Below are 21428 nucleotides of genomic sequence, written 5' to 3' on the forward strand. Positions count from 1 at the left end.
ACAGATAAGGCCATGGTTGGAAATTGAACTCATGACCCCAGTGCTGTGAGGCAGAAGTGCTAACCACTGAGCCACCGTGCTACCACGTCTGTCTTGTAAAAATCCAAGTAGATGTCAAGTGTTAGGCTGAGGTATATAGCACCAAACCTGAGAATGTGAACAGGGATCTATTCATCCATCAGCCTTTGTTGTCCTCGTGGCCATGATGGTTTTGATGCTCCTATAAGATGAGCACAAGAAAATGAAACCGTTTCTTTCTTTTTTTTTAAACGTGATGTTAACAGGTCACACATTGCTGCTAGTTGTTCTATTTTGTTTTCGTATTAATCCAACAAGTGACTTGAGATACAGAATAGATTTTCCTGGGAATAATTACATCTTTGATTTATGAAAATAGAATCTTCTGCGGAGCTGTACTGAGTAAATGGTACTATAGGAGCATTATAGTAATTATGTACCGTCATTGTTACATTCAGGGTTTATCTATCGGTTGTTTCTTGAACATGTTCTTTACAATCAGAACATAACACAGGAAAACCAGAGAACAAATAGTGTAATAACGATCCGCTGAGCTCCACACATTTGAGCGGCTCAGAACACAACTATCATCACCAATTTATCATCATCACTTCTACCTCCAGTTTAGGTTTTTGGTAAATTGTACTGCGAACACAGCGGCCACAAACCACAATCTGCTCCCTGCATCGTCATTGGCCCCTAGCCTACACTCACTGGTACTACCCTCTCACCCATACAGCTCCCTCATCCTGCTGGACCCCACACAATCCCCAATATATGTGCAAGTACCACAGTATTTCCCAAAAACAAACTCCAGCCTCATTACCATCTCTGCTGTTGGACCTTTTCCTGTGCACTCTGGAACGCCAGCTTTGCAGCATATAAAGTCTCTTCCTCTCACTCCTTCAGTCTGCTACTATTAATGACACCTGGATCCATCTCTCTGACACTGCTTCCTCTAAAGCCCTCTCTTATAGGGAAGGGGGTCTTCCCTTCACTCATAATCCTCCACCAGTTGATCAAGTGTTGGAATAGGCTTCCTACTGTCTCCTAGCTGATCCTTTCATGTCATTCTTCCCCGGAACCCTTCCTCTCCTTTTAAGTCTATACCAAACGCCTCTTCACTCAACCTCTGCATTGCAGATATCTATCTATCGACCCCTCGGTCCATTTCTAAGTTCCATAACCACCGCCTCTCTTCCTTCCTTTCCACTGAACCTACCCACTCATTCTGTGGGATTTCAACATGATCGTCAACAATCCTAATTTGTAGACCTACTCTTCCAACCATCATATTGGACACTCTTAGGACATTGTGTTCTCCCATCTCCTCGCTACGTCCAACTTCTCAAATGTTCTATTCCTCCTCTCTGACCACAACCCTTCACCTTCTACCTCACTTTGCCAGATGTACCCCCCCTACCCGGAGCCAAATCAATCTGCAACCAGCAACAGATAAATGGCATTGACCCAATCCTCTTCTCAGCCTCACTCTTCTCTCTCTTCTTCTACAACACTCAGTCCTAGAAAATACAGCTCCCGCTAACATGGTCTCTAACGATCCTAACCCTGGCACGAAACGGACTCGCCACCTGCAAAATTGCTCCTGCACTGCTGAGTGCAAATTGGAAACATCTTCCTCCATTACAAATTTATCCTGTTTTCTTACTATACTGCCCCCTCTTCCATCAAGCAATCCTACTTTAAATCCGTAATATCCACCAAGTCGACCAACCCTCAGTAAAATAAAACAATACATTATTACTCCAGTCTTCTAAAAGCTCAGAAGAAAGCGGGAGAGGAAACACCCGTGATTGGAGTAGTCTTCATAGATCCAAAATCTTGTCAGCATAACGTAGATTTTACTGATGCATTTAGAAGTTGCAGAATCTGAAGTCATTCCTCTGGTTTCTGGGGAAACTTCCATCGTCGACGACGCTTCCTGTCCTGTATATTAGGTGCCTTCGGTGATGTCGTCTCACTATGTGTCGGATGCCCACAATTATCTAGGCCCATGTACATAACATAATGTAATAACATAAACCTTTGGTTTTCTCTGCTCCCCTCCTGACATTACCGCCTGGTCCGATTCAATTCGTCACGCGTTCCACCATTAGGTCCCCCCACCATCTGCATCCGGGACTTTGTGGGTAATTTTAATTACTATGTTCAGTTCTGAGCTCATAACTTATCTGGTTGAGCAACCTTCCTTAGAGGGTATCCTCTAACTAACAACTAATTATTATGTTATGTCTAAATATTTATTATAGGCGTGACAGAGTATTTTGTTATAATGATGAGAGTCAGGAGTCTGAGGGTTGAGGGGCTGCGATAAAATTCTACTTTATTATTGTTTGTTATTCAGTTTGAACTTCTAGTGTCCTTTATAGACCTCTGCTTTGTTGCTTTCTCTCAAGTATGGTGTCCAGTGCAATCACTGAGTTACTTTATAATGGACCGAACCAATCTTCTAATACAACTTGTCAATTCGATGTGAACTATTGACATCCATGAAGCCCACGACTGAAGCAGCTGATTTGTGGGCTAAGCCAATATCTCAATACCGGCTCGAATATCACAATGGACCCTGGATCTCACCCGTGCAGTCTGCATTGATAAGATACATTCCTACAAATAGTGTTTCAGGCCAGAGAATGACAGGTGTGTAACTGTGGAAATAAATATCATGACACGTTCACTCTACGTCTCCCAACTGTGTAAACATACCACGTACTCCCCAGAAACTGATCTCTTATCGGTCAAGTATAAGACATTGCAAACAAAAGAGATCGATAGAGGAAGGAGTCCTGAATATTAGCCCTTATCCTGCAAGCGTTATCTTACAAATGCAAACAGAGTAACGACCGCAAAGTAAAGGCTCCTCTGTCTCTTGGGCCACCAATGTCGACCACAAACATTTCCATCTAAAAGACGCAGACGAGACAAACTACATTCCAACGTGCATAGACAACACTGCGCCGTGTTAGAACTCTCGTCTTGTATTGGATTTCCATCAGATTTCGTTTCTTGGGTGATAAAACGGTGACGCCTTATGTGACATTCCAAATAAATCTGATTTAGACGCATTCAGCGTTCCTATAAATATGTAGGAGCCGGACAGAGATTATCTGTTCCTTATTAGTTGCTCAATGTAAGTCACTGATCCTCTCCGGAGGGCGATCTGGGGCTGGATCAGGTCCGCTCACTACGACCCTAACTGATGAGTGACACACTTCTCCATTTCACAGACCTACATTGGATCCTCAGGGAATCTGAACGATGCTGTGGGGTAAAGTCGCCGTCTGTGGGGTCGTCCTGTTCTGTCTTCTGTGGTCGGAGGGTGCGGAGGCCGGATCGAGCTTTCTGAGTCCGGCTGATATGCAGAAAAACGCGGTAAGAGGACACACACCATCGTATCTATTTGAAACAGATTTTGACGGCAGATACGAACCACTTGGCCCATCTAGTCTGCTCGTTGTTTTATTAACCTATGGTAACTTCAACACTATTTGATCCTTATGTCTATCCCAAGCATGTTTAAACTGCTCTACTGTATCAGCCTCTACCACCTCTGATGGAGAATATTCTACTTATCCACTACCCTTTCTGTGAAGTAGTTTTTCCTCACATTTCCTCTGACCCTTCTTCCCCCCAGTGTCAGTACATGTCCTCATGTTCTAATACTTCTCTTCCCCCCAGTGTCAGTACATGTCCTCATGTTCTAATACTTCTCTTCCCCCCAGTGTCAGTACATGTCCTCATGTTCTAATACTTCTCTTCCCCCCAGTGTCAGTACATGTCCTCGTGTTCTAATACTTCTCTTCCCCCCAGTGTCAGTACATGTCCTTGTGTCCTAATACTTCTCTTCCCCCCAGTGTCAGTACATGTCCTCGTGTCCTAATACTTCTCTTCCCCCAGTGTCAGTACATGTCCTCGTGTTCTAATACATCTCTTCCCCCCAGTGTCAGTACATGTCCTCGTGTTCTAATACTTCTCTTCCCCCCAGTGTCAGTACATGTCCTCATGTTCTAATACTTCTCTTCCCCCCAGTGTCAGTACATGTCCTCATGTTCTAATACTTCTCTTCCCCCCAGTGTCAGTACATGTCCTCGTGTTCTAATACTTCTCTTCCCCCCAGTGTCAGTACATGTCCTCGTGTTCTAATACTTCTCTTCCCCCCAGTGTCAGTGCATGTCCTCGTGTTCTAATACTTCTCTCCCCCCCAGTGTCAGTACATGTCCTCGTGTTCTAATACTTCTCTTCCCCCCCCCAGTGTCAGTACATGTCCTCGTGTTCTAATACTTCTCTTCCCCCCAGTGTCAGTACATGTCCTCGTGTTCTAATACTTCTCTTCCCCCCAGTGTCAGTACATGTCCTCGTGATCTAATACTTCTCTCCCCCCCAGTGTCAGTGCATGTCCTCGTGTTCTAATACTTCTCTTCCCCCCAGTGTCAGTACATGTCCTCGTGTTCTAATACTTCTCTTCCCCCCAGTGTCAGTGCATGTCCTCATGTTCTAATACTTCTCTTCCCCCCAGTGTCAGTACATGTCCTCGTGTTCTAATACTTCTCTTCCCCCCAGTGTCAGTACATGTCCTCGTGTTCTAATACTTCTCTTCCCCCCAGTGTCAGTACATGTCCTCGTGTTCTAATACTTCTCTTCCCCCCAGTGTCAGTGCATGTCCTCATGTTCTAATACTTCTCTTCCCCCCAGTGTCAGTACATGTCCTCATGTTCTAATACTTCTCTTCCCCCCAGTGTCAGTACATGTCCTCATGTTCTAATACTTCTCTTCCCCCCAGTGTCAGTACATGTCCTCGTGTTCTAATACTTCTCTTCCCCCCAGTGTCAGTGCATGTCCTCATGTTCTAATACTTCTCTTCCCCCCAGTGTCAGTACATGTCCTCGTGTTCTAATACTTCTCTTCCCCCCTGTGTCAGTACATGTCCTCGTGTTCTAATACTTTTCTTCCCCCCAGTGTCAGTACATGTCCTCGTGTTCTAATACTTCTCTTCCCCCCAGTGTCAGTACATGTCCTCGTGTTCTAATACTTCTCTTCCCCCCAGTGTCAGTACATGTCCTCGTGTTCTAATACTTCTCTTCCCCCCCAGTGTCAGTACATGTCCTCGTGTTCTAATACTTCTCTTCCCCCCAGTGTCAGTACATGTCCTCGTGTCCTAATACTTCTCTTCCCCCCCAGTGTCAGTACATGTCCTCGTGTCCTAATACTTCTCTTCCTCCCAGTGTCAGTACATGTCCTCGTGTCCTAATACTTCTCTTCCCCCAGTGTCAGTACATGTCCTCGTGTCCTAATACTTCTCTTCCCCCCAGTGTCAGTACATGTCCTCGTGTCCTAATACTTCTCTTCCCCCAGTGTCAGTACATGTCCTCGTGTTCTAATACTTCTCTTCCCCCCAGTGTCAGTACATGTCCTCGTGTCCTAATACTTCTCTTCCCCCAGTGTCAGTACATGTCCTCGTGTCCTAATACTTCTCTTCCCCCCCAGTGTCAGTACATGTCCTCGTGTCCTAATACTTCTCTTCCTCCCAGTGTCAGTACATGTCCTCGTGTCCTAATACTTCTCTTCCCCCAGTGTCAGTACATGTCCTCGTGTCCTAATACTTCTCTTCCCCCCAGTGTCAGTACATGTCCTCGTGTCCTAATACTTCTCTTCCCCCAGTGTCAGTACATGTCCTCGTGTTCTAATACTTCTCTTCCCCCCAGTGTCAGTGCATGTCCTTGTGTTCTAATACTTCTCTTCCCTCCAGTGTCAGTACATGTCCTCATGTTCTAATACTTCTCTTCCCCCCAGTGTCAGTACATGTCCTCGTGTCCTAATACTTCTCTTCCCCCAGTGTCAGTACATGTCCTCGTGTTCTAATACTTCTCTTCCCCCCAGTGTCAGTGCATGTCCTCGTGTTCTAATACTTCTCTTCCCCCCAGTGTCAGTACATGTCCTTATGTTCTAATACTTCTCTTCCCCCCCAGTGTCAGTACATGTCCTCGTGTTCTAATACTTCTCTTCCCCCCAGTGTCAGTACATGTCCTTGTGTTCTAATACTTCTCTTCCCCCCCAGTGTCAGTGCATGTCCTCGTGTCCTAATACTTCTCTTACCTCCAGTGTCAGTACATGTCCTCGTGTTCTAATACTTCTCTTCCCCCCCAGTGTCAGTACATGTCCTCGTGTTCTAATACTTCTCTTCCCCCCAGTGTCAGTACATGTCCTCGTGTTCTAATACTTCTCTTCCCCCCAGTGTCAGTACATGTCCTCATGTTCTAATACTTCTCTTCCCCCCCCAGTGTCAGTACATGTCCTCGTGTTCTAATACTTCTCTTCCCCCCAGTGTCAGTGCATGTCCTTGTGTTCTAATACTTCTCTTCCCCCCAGTGTCAGTACATGTCCTTGTGTTCTAATACTTCTCTTCCCCCCAGTGTCAGTGCATGTCCTCGTGTCCTAATACTTCTCTTCCTTTGTAGAACGTTCCCCTCCTGCACCTTGTTATAACCCTTGATATATATGAAAGTTTCTATCATGTCCCCTGTTCCCTTCTCTGCTCCAAACTATACATATTAAGATCTTTTAGTCTCTCCAGGTAAGTTTTGTGCTGTTGACCATGCACCATTTTAGTTGCCCTTCTTTGTACAGTCTCTAATGTATTTATATCCTTCTGGAGATACGGCCTCCGGAACTGAACACAGTATCTAGATGAGGCCGTACCAATGTCCTATACAGTGACATTATTACTTCTTTCTTTCTGCTACTGATTCCTCTCCCTATGTAACCAAGTATCTGACTTGCCTTCCTCATTGATTTGTTATATTGCTTACCTGCCTGTAAGTCATCTGAAATAGTGCATTTGCTAATATTCAGTGGTGGACGTGGAAATTTAGAAGTGACGGTCTGGACAATGTAAGTGAATTCAATTTGATAGTTTTAGAATGAAGGCAGTAAGATAAGTGGACACAATTGCACATGACACAGACAACACGTTACATCTGTATGGTTTCTTCTATAGAAGTTATTTTACATGTCTGCATGAAGCTAGCTATGAATATTCATGAGTATTATTGAGAGTGTGACCCTCCCATGTACTGGCAGGAGCATGCTCAGTGCACATCTGAGAAACATCCTGACATCATCCAGCTGCCAGCTTACAGCACATTGGCTGTGTACGATCACATGAGCTCCGTGTCACAGGAATCTCCGCTTACACTAGCAGCAAGTATACGTAGAGGGGGGGGGGGGGCAGTTTTATAGCTGATTTTTCTCAATAATGGCGTTTGTGTTATAAACTGTACATTGTAATGTTAATGGTAGATATTTTTTTCAAAGCTGCATGATAGGTCTCTTTTAAAACATATAAATATACATTTTCTATTTTCAGTACAGAGTAGACATAGTTTAATTTTTTTTTTACATGAATAGTTTTCATTCTGATGGAATTTCATGCAATAACCCTACAGGTCCGTACACACAATAATTGCTGTATATCTTGCAACAATGTAAAAAAAAAAAAAATTTCATTGAAAACTTTATTACGTAAATATTCAGAAAATATTTGTCATTCACAAGACAAAGAGCAATCACTTGTGAGTTCATGTCATGTGTTGTCTTCAATGAATGAATGTTCTACTTTTGCAGTAAATCCATGAGAGCCTCCTATCTTGTTGGATAGTCCCCGGCTTATAGCACAGAGACGAGTGACAACGATGTATCGCAGCTCTCTGAACCTCGGACAGTTACCTCAACAATAAAATTGTAGAATTGTTTGTACATCGGTATATATTGGAAATAGATCATTTAATATATTAAAGCACAGAGATAAATTATAGGCAATTCTGACATTTTTTTGTAAATGACATTTGCTCTCAAAACAAAAATATTAATGTGTTCTATTTAAACAGGGCAAGAAACCCTCAAAAAAGCTGCTTTACAACAATATGAACCGCAGAGAGGTAGGAGAGGACCCCTGGGAGAGTCTAGCGGATGAGCTGTCTGAAGACCAGAGAGAGATTGGGGTCTGTATATTGTGTTATGTTCAGTATATCCTGTATGTCAGGATGCAATGACTACAGCAGCACTCTAGCTAGAACAATGCAATGACTATACTGCAGCATTCTAACTAGGACAATACAATAACTGTACTGCAGCACTCTAACTAGGACAATGCAATGACTGTACTATAGCACTCTAACTAGGACAATGCAATGACTGTACTGCAGCACTCTAGCTAGAACAATGCAATGACTGTACTGCAGCATTCTAACTAGGACAATACAATGACTGTACTGCAGCATTCTAACTAGGACAATGCAATGACTGTACTGCAGCATTCTAACTAGGACAATGCAATGACTGTACTGCAGCATTCTAACTAGGACAATGCAATGACTGTACTGCAGCATTCTAACTAGGACAATGCACTGACTGTACTGCAGCATTCTAACTAGGACAATGCACTGATTGTACTGCAGCATTCTAACTAGGACAATACAATGACTGTACTGCAGCATTCTAACTAGGACAATGCAATGACTGTACTGCAGCATTCTAACCAGGACAATGCAATGACTGTACTACAGCATTCTAACCAGGACAATGCAATGACTGTATTGCAGCACTCTAGGACAATACAATGACTGTAGTCATTGCATTGTCTCAGCCATTCAGCACCACTGTCCAAGAGCCTGATTTTTTCACCAGTTTGGTTACACACATTGCTCTGCACAGAGCCAGTTGTCTGATTATCGGGTTGAACAGAATCACAAAGAGCCGCTGACAATACAAACCCACTGCAGTTATCAGATGACCTGCTATACCGTTGTCATTCTGGCTCCAAAATTAGGAACAAGTTAGGACAATGTAGTCAAAAACAACCAACCTGTCAACTCGTCTTCCCTGTGTATAACCAGCTTAACTGAATCCACAAAAGTGGCTAAAATGTTCTACATTTCAGTTTAAAATCCCCCTGGACATTAATTTGAAAATGACGCGGGAACAATTCGAGGAGCAGAGAGCCGCCATCCAGGACGCCGTGATCGGATTCCTCTCTCTCGGATCATCTCAAGGTAAAACAATGATTCACTGGAGAACTGAATGTGTTTGTGTGCGACTCTTCATTATCCCACCAGGTCTTCTGCAGAGGATACAGCCTAGATAGGACAATTGTCCAGCACGGCCTCTATTACTAAGCGAAGATAATACCATTATAATATAAGAAACAACATATGTAATTTTACTACCAATGTAGCAGATAAAAGAGAACAAACCAAAGCTATGTAATAAGTGACTTCTGCTCTAATACTCTCTGAAGAAAGGATTTGGTGACAGGTTCAGATGTCGTCGTCTCTTTTTCTCTTTCCAGATATTGAGAATGCTGAATAGCTACAAAGTACAGATGAAGCCGACAATCTGCCCCTCCCCCCGGTGCCGCTTTCCCCCTGTACCGCCAGTCTCTGCGCCTACATAGATCACTGTGAAATAAAATAATGTTTACAAGCAAGAAACTGTATCTTCTGGTATCTGAGGAGTAAACATGTTAGTTTGTAAATTAGTCACAGAAAAAAAACTCCATGTCAATTATATTTTAGCAGAACAAGGAACCCCCCCTCCCCCCTCCCAAAAAAGCTGCTTTACATCACTATGCACCACAGAGAAGTGGAAAACCCCTGGGACAGTCTATAAGTGTTTCTCAAATCCAGTCCTCAGGGACGCCTAACAGTGCATGTTTTCCATATCTCCTTGCTGTAGCCCAGGTGTATTCATTACTGACTGATACATTGTAACAGATCCACAGGTGATCCTAATTATTTCCCTTGTCACCTGGAAAGCCTGCACTGTTAGGGGTCCTGAGGACGGGAGCTGAGAAACACTGGTCTATTAGAAGACATATTGGACCAGAGGATGGGATCCCTTTTCAAGAATTGTTTTAATGTGTTTCAAGAAGGAGCACATGTACTGTACTGTGCGATCAGCGTTCTGTGCTGTACATGTTCATGTGGGTGTATTTAAAATGAAGAGTAATCTGCAAAGAGGTGCTGCAGCAGCTATACACACTTCCCAGATGCTTAAGGGGTTCCAGGTAGCGGTAGTCACACTCCCACACAACTGGACCACCATGCTGGAGTGTAGCTGACCCCCAGAGTCTGATAGTAGCTGGGGACGGCCACGCAGAACTAATGGTGACAATGGGTTTCTAGCTGATAGTGAACCTTCATACGTACTGACAGACATGGGGGCAGGACAAGCCCATCCTGTCACAATCCTCCCTACGGCCAAGATACCGAGTGTTCCGACAGAATGACAGTAATTGAAGGAGGATCAGGCGGAATCGCCAACAGTCTTCAAACATTATGCAATTAAAACAGCTTCTGTATCTTCTCTGCCTTTGGGTATTTACAAGTGTCCAGCAAACGCGCTGAGTTACAGAACAGTTCTGTTTGTAAAATGAGCCTATTAGTCTTCTCAGTGCAGTGTTACCCAAACCCAGTCCTCAGGGACGCCTAACAGGGCATGTTTTCCATATCTCCTTCCTGGAGCACAGGTGTAATCATTACTGACTGATACAATGTAACAGATCCACAGGTGGTAGAATTATGTCACTGGTCACCTGGAAAACCTGCACTGTTAGGGGGCCCCAAGGACTGGGTTTGGGAAACACGGTCTTAGTGCATTAATAGACGTACGCCTGCCTCACGGGTTCTGGAACTGCCTCCAGAAAAATCAATCTGCACCTACTTTTACAGCATTGCAGACATACACAAGGTGGTAAGACTGAAGGAGTCCATACAATGCTATCTGCAACTTACAATGACCACAGCATGAGCACAATCTACTGTAAAGCACAGTTACCATCGCCCTGTAGTGGTAAATAATTGTAAGCAGCAATAACTTTTATACAGTATAATAAAAACTAATCAAACCTATTTAAAAACAAAAATATTTTTTCTTTTAATAGACGAGACACACATTTAAAACAAGTGGATTTTAAGAAACGGAAACATTAACACTGATTGCTGTGGTTCTAAACCCCAGACTGTTCACAGAGAAAATTAAGACATTTTAATTAAAATAAGGCAACAATTCAGTTTTTCTCAACCTGAAAACATTACATAAAACAAACATAAAGACGGTCGGGTGAGCAGGCGTTTATATACTGTAGATCCTGTGGGTGTTTTCACGTAACTTTGACAAGACGGTTTTGACGGGTAAGTTCCTCAGCCGGGCAATCTCCTGAACGGTGTGTAAGGCAAGACCGGGGTGGGCGAACTTACAGATACTTCTAGGAACCTGGAGAAAAGAAAAAGAAGAGATATCTAAATTTACAATTACAATAAGCCGGTAATGTGTCTGTATTCCGGATCGGTCGGTGTATTCTATACGTTTCATACGGAACCTGCTACAACAAAACAATTCCGAGAGCTCCGCATTAAGCTGACTTTGACGAAACTATGTATATGGGATTATTTATTTGGAAAGAAAATTCTGAAAAAAACAAACATAAGAAAAAAAAAAAAGGGAAAAATCGCTGCTGTTCTGTGATAAATCTTATATCTACAATACTTACATACGTTCTTTTTGAAGGCCTAAAAACATGGTGATCTGTGCGGTAATCAACAACAGCCAATCAGATTTTGTCAGTTTCCATGTGTGGTTCAGACAATGAAAAGAAACAGTTGATTGGTTGCTATGGGCTACACTACATTTGTGTATATACTGTAACACCATCCTAAAAAAAAATCCGATAAGAGTGTAACGCCATCGGGTGACGTCTGCATGAACACTGTATAATCACACAATAAATAACGTATGAGCTGATAGACAAACAAAGCATCCAGTCTGGCAGGTGATCTCTTTTTATTCATTACCTGTCTAGGCACAAAAAACGGGGCGTCCGTCTCTACAATCAGCCTCTCCAAGGGGATCCGGGTCACGGCGTCCCGCGCCTTCCCGGCGGAAGTGTACGTCAAGACGGCAGTGAACCCCACAGCCATGTTTGGAAACTCATTAAGAGATGGTTCTATTTCTTCGTAGCTGCCGGTAAAGCAGTGTCTGAGAAGAGGCAAAACACGTCAATAGAGATCTATAACCATATAGACAAAAGTGTTGGGATTGTCTGAGCGCCAATACAAATAAGCTACAGATCACCAGCAAGTAAAACGCGATAGTAACTAATCCACGGCCAGAGAGACGGGGAAACTATCTGCACACAACACAACTCACGTCAGAGACTTTGAAGACAAAATCATCGTCTACTAAACCTCCCCACTCAACTACAGCACACACCACATCCACAGACACCCCACTAAGGGTGTTTAACCAAAGTGACCATCTTGACCAATCAAAATGTGATATATATTTATTGAGAAAGGAATATCTGGTCAGTGCGATTGATAGGAGAAGCATTGCTCTTGCCATCTGGCCATTTGGACTGACCCCCAAGCAACCAGATCCGTACAACTTGGGCATTAAGTCTGTATACAAATTGGACACAGATCTAGTCACTTGGAATTTGGGCCCTACATTCGGATTAGCGGCTTCATCCGCTGTTATTTCACCCGTGACCTTCTATAGTTAGACGACAGTTCCTGGTCAAGGTCACCTGACCATCAGCGGGTTCCAACAGAGTTATAACTTGTCACAATGTATCTATCACAAGAGTACCTGCAATTCTAAACCCACACCGGCCAATGATTGGGTCACTTTTGCTGGTACATCTCCATAGGACAGGACGGAAGAAGGAAGTCTATTCCCAATGACATTGGAGGCAGAAGAGAAGACACTGCACATTGCTCACCGATGTATCTTATAGTCCCGGGGAACCCATCTCTTCATGATCTCGAACAAGTCATCGTCCGCATCCCGACAGTGAATCACTAGAGGCTTCCCCAAAGCCACCGCCACCTTCAGCTGCTTCTCAAAAACCTGTCGTAAAAAAATAAAATCCGATAAAAATGTACCCAATACTTCTGCTGTTTAAAGGCCAACATACCCCTGATTCAACTAACATTTTTGTGAATGGAACCCCTCGTCCAACAGAACACATTTACTAGGTTACAATTATCATCGGTAACAGTTTAACTGGTTTTAACAGTTTACGTCTCATATATAGAACAACTAGAGACCATAGCAACCAATCAGATTCTGTCATTGTTCAGTACAGAAAACAAAAGCAGAAATCTGATTGGTTAATATGGATCACACGTAATAATAATAATAAATATTGTCACTATACTTCGCGTCTCTCCTCACCATGTGCTGATCTGGGATTTTAGTGGAACATTTATGGGAATAATCCAGACCCATTTCTCCAAAGGCAATGGCTTTTGGGTGTCTCAGAGCCTTCAACATTTCTTCAAGCAATTGGTCCGTATAATATTGTGCAAAATGGGGGTGACAACCAAATGCCCCCCAAACCATGTCCTCGTTCAGAACTTGCTGCCATGGAAGCGTTCTCAATGTCCGGGGGTCACAGTAATCTGTAATGCAGCCCTGAAACTCCCTGGGGAAGGTCGTGGTGTATTGTCTTCGAAGCTCTGCAAAGGAACTTTTGTGGGACAGCCTTGAAAAGAGCATGTCCAGATGGCAATGTGTGTCTATAAAGCCGTCGCCCGAGAACTTGGGAGGGTCAGTAGAAGGTATAACCTGCAACGTCCTTCTTAAAGGTTTGGTTGTACGGTCAGAGATCAATGGCGAGTCAAGAGAACCTGGTTGTTCGAGAGTCTTCTCTACGGCACATTCGCCGTCACCGGACGCGTTCAGGTTGCTGTTGTCCAATATATTTACAGAACGCTCAGACATGAAGCTGGAGTCGCAGGCTGCCTGCCGCCATGTGTCCTGTTCCGCAGACGGCCTGTACATGGGGCTCCCGGGCCAAAGATCTGTGTAATGACGCCATGGACTTCCGTACAAGTGACGCGGGTACATGACATAACTGGATGGCGAAGGTCCACGGTGGTCTTCAACGGAGCAGCAAGGCTCCACCACATCGTCCTGGGAAAACCTGGCCAGTGGCCCCACGTCTTCTAGGTCAGAGAAGTCGCTACCAATAGAGGGATCCTTCTCCAGAACATCTGCCTGCACAAACAGGAAGACAAAGAGGTTACACACCTGACAGTAAACGGGAAAATGATGTAGGACGTTTACTCCTCTTCCGTGGTGCACATATCAGCAGCAAAACATCAAGAATAATGCAATTGTCTACCTATTACTAAAGGAGAGTCCTCCATTCCTAAATCCTCTCTTCCCCAAACTATATTAAGGAACTTCATCCCCTAGAAACCTCAGATGTACAAAGCTGGCCGGGTTAATGGGTTAGATCAATGTTAGAGTAACGCGATGACTTGTGGAACAGATTACAGTAGTGTGCGATGCAATATGGAGCAGATTAGAGTAGTATGACAATTTGTGGAGCAGATTAGAGTAGTGTGCGATAACTTGTGAAGCAGATTAGAGTAGTACGACGACTTGTGAAGCAGATGATTAGAGTAGAGCGAGGACTTGGTGCTAAGTGGAGCAGATTTGTGCCCTCTGTTATGTTTTCACCCTGGAGAACAGTTATATTTGGATTAGTTTCTCTGCAGTCAATGCAATTAAGGGGTACATTTTTCATTGACTGTCTGTACTGTATACGATTGGCTGTAAAGAATATGCCTACCAAGACATGCTCATAAATGTTGCACTATATTAAAAACTAATGGATGAGCTTCACTAGTACCTCTCCTAGATGAAAAAAACAAACTAACAGATGCAGGTATCAAATCTGCCCAAAGATTTGCAAACACAACGAGAAGATCTCTCCATCAATAAACAAGGGTTTTCGTTTTCTTTCCCACATATACTGTACATAAATTTTAAACAATCTATATCCTGGTACTTACTGTGTCCGAGTCTTTATCATCTTCATATAAAAACACAAGACGCTGGGTGGATTGGACATCAGGTCCTTGCTCAGGCGGCAGCTCTGTAAACGTTGGTCTAGAAGGAGGTGATCTCCCCAAGTGATCATCTCTTTCCTCTGATGACCTCTGTCCCGGAGAGTCTTTCTCAGAGCTATGCGGCTTGAATTTTGGGAATGATCGTTCCGCCTCTTCCGGGCGCGGTGGACTCGTCTCCTTCCTGTCTTCTACATCCTGCGGACTCGTCGTTTCACTGTTCAGCGACCTTCTGGCCCTGGAGGAAGTGCCAAGTATGTCACTGACCGCTCTCTGGAACAAGGCGCACGGCGGGCGGCTTTCGCGTCTCCGTAATTTGGGCGTATCCTTACATTTTTTGCTATCGTCATTTCTCTGCAGGGGATAGTCCTGAAAATAATTTCCAACGTCATCTATGAAACAATTTGAGAAATCTGTACATGGGCCACATTAATATGCGAACGCGCCGTAAACAGCGCCAATATACTTTTATACCTTTATCAATTAAGCACTTTTGCAACAAAAGCCATTAACGGATACTCTGCTTGAAGTTACCTTCTCTACTGAAAAGATAACGGCTTAAGGAAAAAATAAATAAATAAAAAGATGGCAAGACTGCAATCCCTACTGACGTCAGCTCCAAATTCACTCCGAACTCTGAACGTTTCTACAAAAAGGGACTCTGGAACAAATGAGAACATCTCACTTACAAATAAAACATTTGTAATAAATGAAAAATAGGAACCTAGGCCCATTCTCTAAGGGTTTTCTCCATAAGATTACAGAGCATTTGGCTGCTGCCTTCCCTAGACTGCTGTGGTCTCACCAACCTAACATTCGGGACCCCAAATATCATGAAGATGAATCATGTAAATGTTGTTTTAGTCTAACGTTTCAACGTTCAGTTAGAATTACACGTGCGCCTTTTATTTTGTTTGATTTACCCCTTCAAAAAGAATAGAGAAAACAAACTGGCCGCCTATGAACGCTGCACAGGAAACTGCACAAAAAGGTGCTATAATCTATACCAAGATGTTTTCTTTGTTATGTAACGTACCAGAAAAATGAAAGGATCTGATTGGTTCCTACATGTTACAGCATCTTTCATAAATGTCCGTTCATCGTCTATACTGTATAATGTCCAATTTATCAGCGGATAATTATACCTCTCCTAATGCCGCAGACTTTCCAGGCACCACATCTGCAGACGACACCCCTCGGGAACTCTCGTGGGAGTCGAGGCTCCGCACCCGCGGTCTGTCCCTACCTCTGCTTCTGGTCCTCCCAGAGGAACGGTCAGCAGCATGGAGATCAGACTTGTGTTTTGGGGTACTCTCATAAGGATATAGTGTCACGTGCCTCTCCCGCGGTGGGCTGGGACTCTCCGAGTCATAATCTCTGCTCTGACTGACTCTTCGAGGCAGTTTGGACTCATTGCTTTTCAAGTATTTGTTTGGAGACATTTCTGCTGGGCTCAACCATTTATGTTTCCGAGAACTACTCCCACGCCGGTCAGCCATGGTGGCGCTGAAGGAAAAAATAAGATAAAATCACACATGGCGAGTTATGGATTTACATAGACTGAAAAATAATACAGGTATATAGAAACTTATGCCGTGAGGAAACATCTAGATCAGGACTGACTTAACAGGTCTCACTTTCCCTCTATTCATGAAAGTGGTTATTAATAAAAAATATATAGAAGAATTTCTAATACCCCAAAAAATATTTCCTTTCCAGCAAACATTTAGGGGGTATATTTACTAAACTGCGGGTTTGAAAAAGTGGAGATGTTGCCTATAGCAACCAATCAAATTCTAGCTGTCATTGTGTAGAATGTACTAAATAAATTATAACTAGAATCTGATTGGTTGCTATAGGCAACATCTCCACTTTTTCAAACCCGCAGTTTAGTAAATATACCCCTTAATTCTCTAAGAAGTGAGTGTATCTTGCTGCATTGCAGCCTATGCCTCCCGAGAAGTATTCTCAAAAGACTCAGAGATGTTTTTCTTGGATATAATCGTATGGACTTATTATCTTAGTGATACCCAGGAGTAGGAGACGGACATCCCTTGTTCCTCCAGGATGGCCTATTAGAAGGTTATGTAGTTTCACCATATTTCAAGGACCAGCTATACCCAAATTATTTTGGCTTCCTACAAGGCACTGCACATAAAAACACCTTCAGCAGGTACTGTGTCTGTTCCCTGCCAAATAAATGCATCTGAACACATGTTGGAGTTGTGCTTTGGTCAAGGCTAAATTGTAATTTTCTGATGCAAAAATACATAGACTGCAGGTCGGCTCATTGCTATTTAGCTTTTCAAGATAAAATAAATTAAGGTCAGTGTCCTCCCCAGCACCTTTTTCCCCAGGTGCTCACCCGGCTCTTGGTCCCCAAGGCACTATGTGAGCACTGCAGCCAGCAGTGTGTGTTAGACCACTGTCCACCAGTCTGACCGGTCCTGGCAGGTAGGGGCAATAACCGCCAACATTTTTCATTATTATTACAAAGTATTACAACTGCCCCCACCTGGCAAAATTTTCTGGGGAGAACACTGACGGTCATTTTGACGTCCCTTAAATACACCTTTTCCATCTCTTTATTCTCATTTAAATAATCACAACATGCAAAAAAAATAAAAAAAAATCTCATTTTTCGAATAGATAGGTGATTAACTAGACAAATTCCCGCCCCTAGCCCACGCACAGCCAGGGGTGCTCTGATCCATCCAATCAGAAGATGCAATATTTTGCAACTTTGCAGAAACTGCCACACGAGCCCACAAATCTATGCACCTCAATGTGTAAACAGAGGAATTTGCACAAATGGCATAAACACTACTAGAGGTGCGTGCTTTATACTTTTATAAACAACCTTTACTAAGTGGGGTCAGACTCTAAGGGGGGTATTCAATTGTTAGCGTTAATGGGAAAAAACGAGCGCTCAAAAATTATTACCGTTTATACGGTAATATTGCGCTCGAAAAGCATTAATACGGTAGTTTACTCGCGGAATTTCAGCTCGCCACTCAAGGGGCTGCGAGCTGAAATTTCGCGAGTAATTACCGTATTAACGCTAATTTTTTTTGAGCGCTCGTTTTTTCCCGTTAATGCTAACAATTGAATACCCCCCTAAGGATAATTGATTCTTAAAGGACCACTAAACATAAACTATAAATCTCTGTAGATAGAAAGAGCTATTAATAACTTTTGCAAACATATGTAAAAGTTTCCCTACCGTAATGATGTTTGATATTATATTTGCATTTCCAGTACAGTCGTGTGCAATTCCTGCAAATGGTGGCTAAATTAACAGGCCACAGTGTCCATCAATGGGATTACTTATAGGAAATAATCTACCTCAACAACCACAACTTTATACCAAACATCTTAGGTTTAAAAAATTCCTAAAACTTGAATATACATATAAATGGGCAGCACAGTGGCTCAGTGGTTAGCACTTCTGCCTCACAGCACTGGGGTCATGAGTTTTATTCCCGACCATGGCCTTATCTGTGTGGAGTTTGCATGGTCTCCCTGTGTTTGCATGGGTTTTCTCCAGGTGCTCCAGTTTCCTCCCACACTCCAAAAACATACTGGTAGGTTAATTGGCTGCTATCAAAATTACCCTAGTCTCTGTCTCCCTCTGTGTCTGTGTGCGAGTGTCTGTGTGTGTGTTAGGGGAATTTAGACTGTAAGCTCCAATTGGGCAGGGACTGATGTGAGTGAGTTCTCTGTACAGCGCTGCGGAATTAGTGGCGCTATATAAATAAATGATGATGATAAATGAATGCTATTAGCAGCTCTTTTCTATAAGCCAACCTGTACATTTAAATTTGGTGGGCCAGAAAAGCACACACCTAAGAAAGGCATCACACAAACCTACGTGAATAATGACTATATACCATATCCCTGCCAGGTCCTTATGGTGAATACAGGGAAGCTGAAAAGAGTAACTCGTGAGAATGAGCCCTAAATAGCACAGAAATATGTTCCTGAAATTCTTACTCATCTCCTCAATGCTGAAGCGACAGTTGCCAAATTTAATTTTAATAAGCTGCAATGGCTGTGTGGGTCATAATGTCTTGCGACTGCTGAAACAACTGTGTGTACTCAGAAAAATCATTGTTTAAACCGCAGTGTAAACATCACTGCAGAATCTACAATAAAGGTGGTCTTAGTGCAAACGGAGGACACTTAAGAAAATCGGTCTGTAAATAAAGACATCTGCTACATATTCTCTGTACAGCACTGTGTAATATTATTATTAATACCATTTATTTATATAGCGCCACTAATTCCGCAGCGCTGTACAGAGAACTCATTCACATCAGTCCCTGCCCCATTGGGGCTTACAGTCTAAATTCCCGAACACACACACAGACTAGGGTCAATTTGCTAGCAGCCAATTAACTTACCAGTATGTTTTTGGAGTGTGGGAGGAAACCGGAGCACCCAGAGGAAACCCACGCAAACACGGGGAGAACATACAAACTCCTCACAGATAAGGGCATGGTCGGAAATTGAACTCATGACCCCAGTGCTGTGAGGCAGAAGTGCTACCCACTGAGCCACCGTGATTTCCGGTGGCTGACTGGAGCTATATATACTATAATAATAATAGTAATACTACAGAAGCAGCTATTTTGTGAGCTGAAACAATATTTAGCCTATAAATTTACTTGGAATCAGCGTCCTCACTACTGGTTTCCAGTGAACGGATAGGCTGCATTGCCAATATAGGGCCCCATCCTCAAAAATGTCCGACGCAACTGTGTGTGGGTGACATTTCTCTCTCAGCTCCAGCCGTAAAACCGGAGAGGGAGGGGAGTGACCAATCACAATCAAGAGATTGCAGCCTGAGATTGAGCAGACGTCACATTACCATCTCCGCCATTTTAAGTTGGTTTAAATCCCAGATCCGTGTTGCAGAACCAGAAGAGCATCAAGAAAAATAGAAGCATGCAGAGAGCCCCAGGGGCCACCTAAAAATCCTACATAGGTGGTAATGCAGCTTTAAAGAATAATGGCCCCTAAATGTACAAATGCTGTTTTGGGTGGAACTAGGAGTCAGTCACTGGTTTTGCCAACACTGCTCCAGGTGAGTACTCTGTATAGTAACCTATTGTACATATTCCACCTAAATTATCCTTTAACATGACTTCTGGCTTAATAGTATTAGCTCCCACTTAGAATGAGCAGGGTCCTCCATAACCTTTGTTTCCATGTCTGCATTTATCTTGTCTGCTTCATGTCCCTGTTTCCCCCACTGTCTGGAGTTATAGATGATGATAATGATAATGATAATAATAATAATAATAATAATAATAATAATAATAGTGTACAGAGATTTACTGTCTGTTTTGGTGAAGGTTTCTCCATGTGTTGAATCTAGAAGTGATAATTAATATACAGGTCACATGCAGCAGCCTCACTTCTTGTATTAATGGTCAAATCAACTTTAACCTCATTTCATGCACCAGATGCTGCACCCGGGCAATAAGAGGGGACCTGGGGGGGGGGGGGGGTAATGGGAGGGGACCTGGGGGGGTAATAGGAAGGCACCTGGGGGGGGTAATAGGAGGGCACCTGGAGGGGGGGTAATAGGAGGGCACCTGGAGGGGGGGCAGGAAGAGGGGACCTGGGTGGGGTAATAGGAGGGGACCTGGGGGGCAATAGGAGGGGACCTGGGGGGCAATAGGAGGGGACCTGGGGGGCAATAGGAGGGGACCTGGGGGGGGGGCAATAAGAGGCCACCTGGGGGGCAATAAGAGGCCACCTGGGGGGCAATAAGAGGCCACCTGGGGGGCAATAAGAGGCCACCTGGGGGGCAATAAGAGGCCACCTGGGGGGGTAATAAGAGGGCACCTGGGGGGGTAATAAGAGGGTACCTGGGGGGGTAATAAGAGGCCACCTGGGGGGCAATAAGAGGGCACCTGGGGGGGCAATAAGAGGGTACCTGGGGGGGGTAATAAGAGGCCACCTGGGGGGCAATAAGAGGGCACCTGGGGGGGTAATAGGAGGGGACCTGGGGGGCAATAAGAGGGGACCTGGAGGGGTAATAAGAGGGGACCTGGGGGGGTAATAGGAGGGCACCTGGGGGGCAATAAGAGGTCACATGGGGGCAGCAGGGGATCAGGTCACATGGGGGGCTCCCAGTGCTGCAGGGACAGATCCCAGGGTCCTGGGGAGGTGAGGTGACGGGTCCCCCCGCACTTACTGCCGATCTCATCAGCTCCCGGGCTCTCCCGCCGCTGCTTCCGTACCCCAGCACGGGCCGCTCTGATTGGCTGGATCCCGGACCTGGACCTCCCAGTGCCGCGCGCTGACTGGAGAGAGGGCGGGTCTTCGTCTTCCCTCGTCCTTCTATTGGTCGATGAGGCGCCGCGCTCTGACTGGCTAGTAATACAGGTGACGTAGAGTGAAGATCACGTGGGACGTTCCTAGGTAGAGTGTGGGTCAGGTGACACCTGGCAGGGTGCAGAGAGACAG

At 44.1% G+C, this 21428-nt stretch overlaps 2 protein-coding genes across 4 annotated transcripts; one reads left to right on the top strand and one right to left on the bottom strand.

Annotated features, from left to right (window-relative positions):
* The first annotated feature begins 145 nt into the window (after positions 1-145).
* Positions 146-9513, top strand: GHRL (ghrelin and obestatin prepropeptide). Of its 2 annotated transcripts, XM_075183725.1 has the most exons (4): positions 146-3411; positions 7923-8036; positions 8975-9086; positions 9383-9513. In XM_075183725.1, exons 1-4 carry the CDS (start codon positions 3298-3300, stop codon positions 9400-9402), a joined length of 360 nt encoding a protein of 119 aa, XP_075039826.1. In that variant the 5' UTR covers positions 146-3297; the 3' UTR covers positions 9403-9513. The 2 variants fall into 2 exon arrangements, with proteins under 2 accessions (XP_075039826.1, XP_075039825.1); XM_075183724.1 differs by lacking the exon at positions 9383-9513 and having other exon boundaries at positions 8975-9302.
* Positions 9514-10943: 1430 nt separating this feature from the next.
* TATDN2 (TatD DNase domain containing 2) lies at positions 10944-21275 on the bottom strand. Of its 2 annotated transcripts, none has more exons than XM_075183727.1 (7): positions 21157-21275; positions 16097-16457; positions 14898-15320; positions 13270-14094; positions 12815-12942; positions 11886-12069; positions 10944-11307 (listed from the first exon to the last, which is right to left on the bottom strand). In XM_075183727.1, exons 2-7 carry the CDS (start codon positions 16448-16450, stop codon positions 11167-11169), a joined length of 2055 nt encoding a protein of 684 aa, XP_075039828.1. In that variant the 5' UTR covers positions 16451-16457; positions 21157-21275; the 3' UTR covers positions 10944-11166. The 2 variants fall into 2 exon arrangements, with proteins under 2 accessions (XP_075039828.1, XP_075039827.1); XM_075183726.1 differs by lacking the exon at positions 21157-21275 and adding an exon at positions 19619-20211.
* Between the last annotated feature and the right edge of the window lie 153 nt (positions 21276-21428).

Source organism: Mixophyes fleayi, chromosome 8 (assembly GCF_038048845.1).
Source record: "Mixophyes fleayi isolate aMixFle1 chromosome 8, aMixFle1.hap1, whole genome shotgun sequence".
Taxonomy (NCBI): domain Eukaryota; kingdom Metazoa; phylum Chordata; class Amphibia; order Anura; family Limnodynastidae; genus Mixophyes; species Mixophyes fleayi.

Bases quoted from the DNA above. Each gene is read 5' to 3' on its own strand.
- GHRL (XM_075183724.1), top strand. From the start codon at position 3,298: ATGCTGTGGGGTAAAGTCGCCGTCTGTGGGGTCGTCCTGTTCTGTCTT. The intron at 3,412-7,922 runs GTAAGAGGACAC...CTATTTAAACAG, and splicing joins CTGATATGCAGAAAAACGCG to GGCAAGAAACCCTCAAAAAA. The intron at 8,037-8,974 runs GTCTGTATATTG...TCTACATTTCAG, and splicing joins AAGACCAGAGAGAGATTGGG to TTTAAAATCCCCCTGGACAT.
- TATDN2 (XM_075183726.1), bottom strand. From the start codon at position 19,668: ATGCAGCCTATCCGTTCACTGGAAACCAGTAGTGAGGACGCTGATTCC. The intron at 16,458-19,618 runs GTAAATTTATAG...TTTTTCCTTCAG, and splicing joins AGTGAGGACGCTGATTCCAA to CGCCACCATGGCTGACCGGC. The intron at 12,070-12,814 runs GTGAGCAATGTG...GCCTCTTCTCAG, and splicing joins CGGGACTATAAGATACATCG to ACACTGCTTTACCGGCAGCT.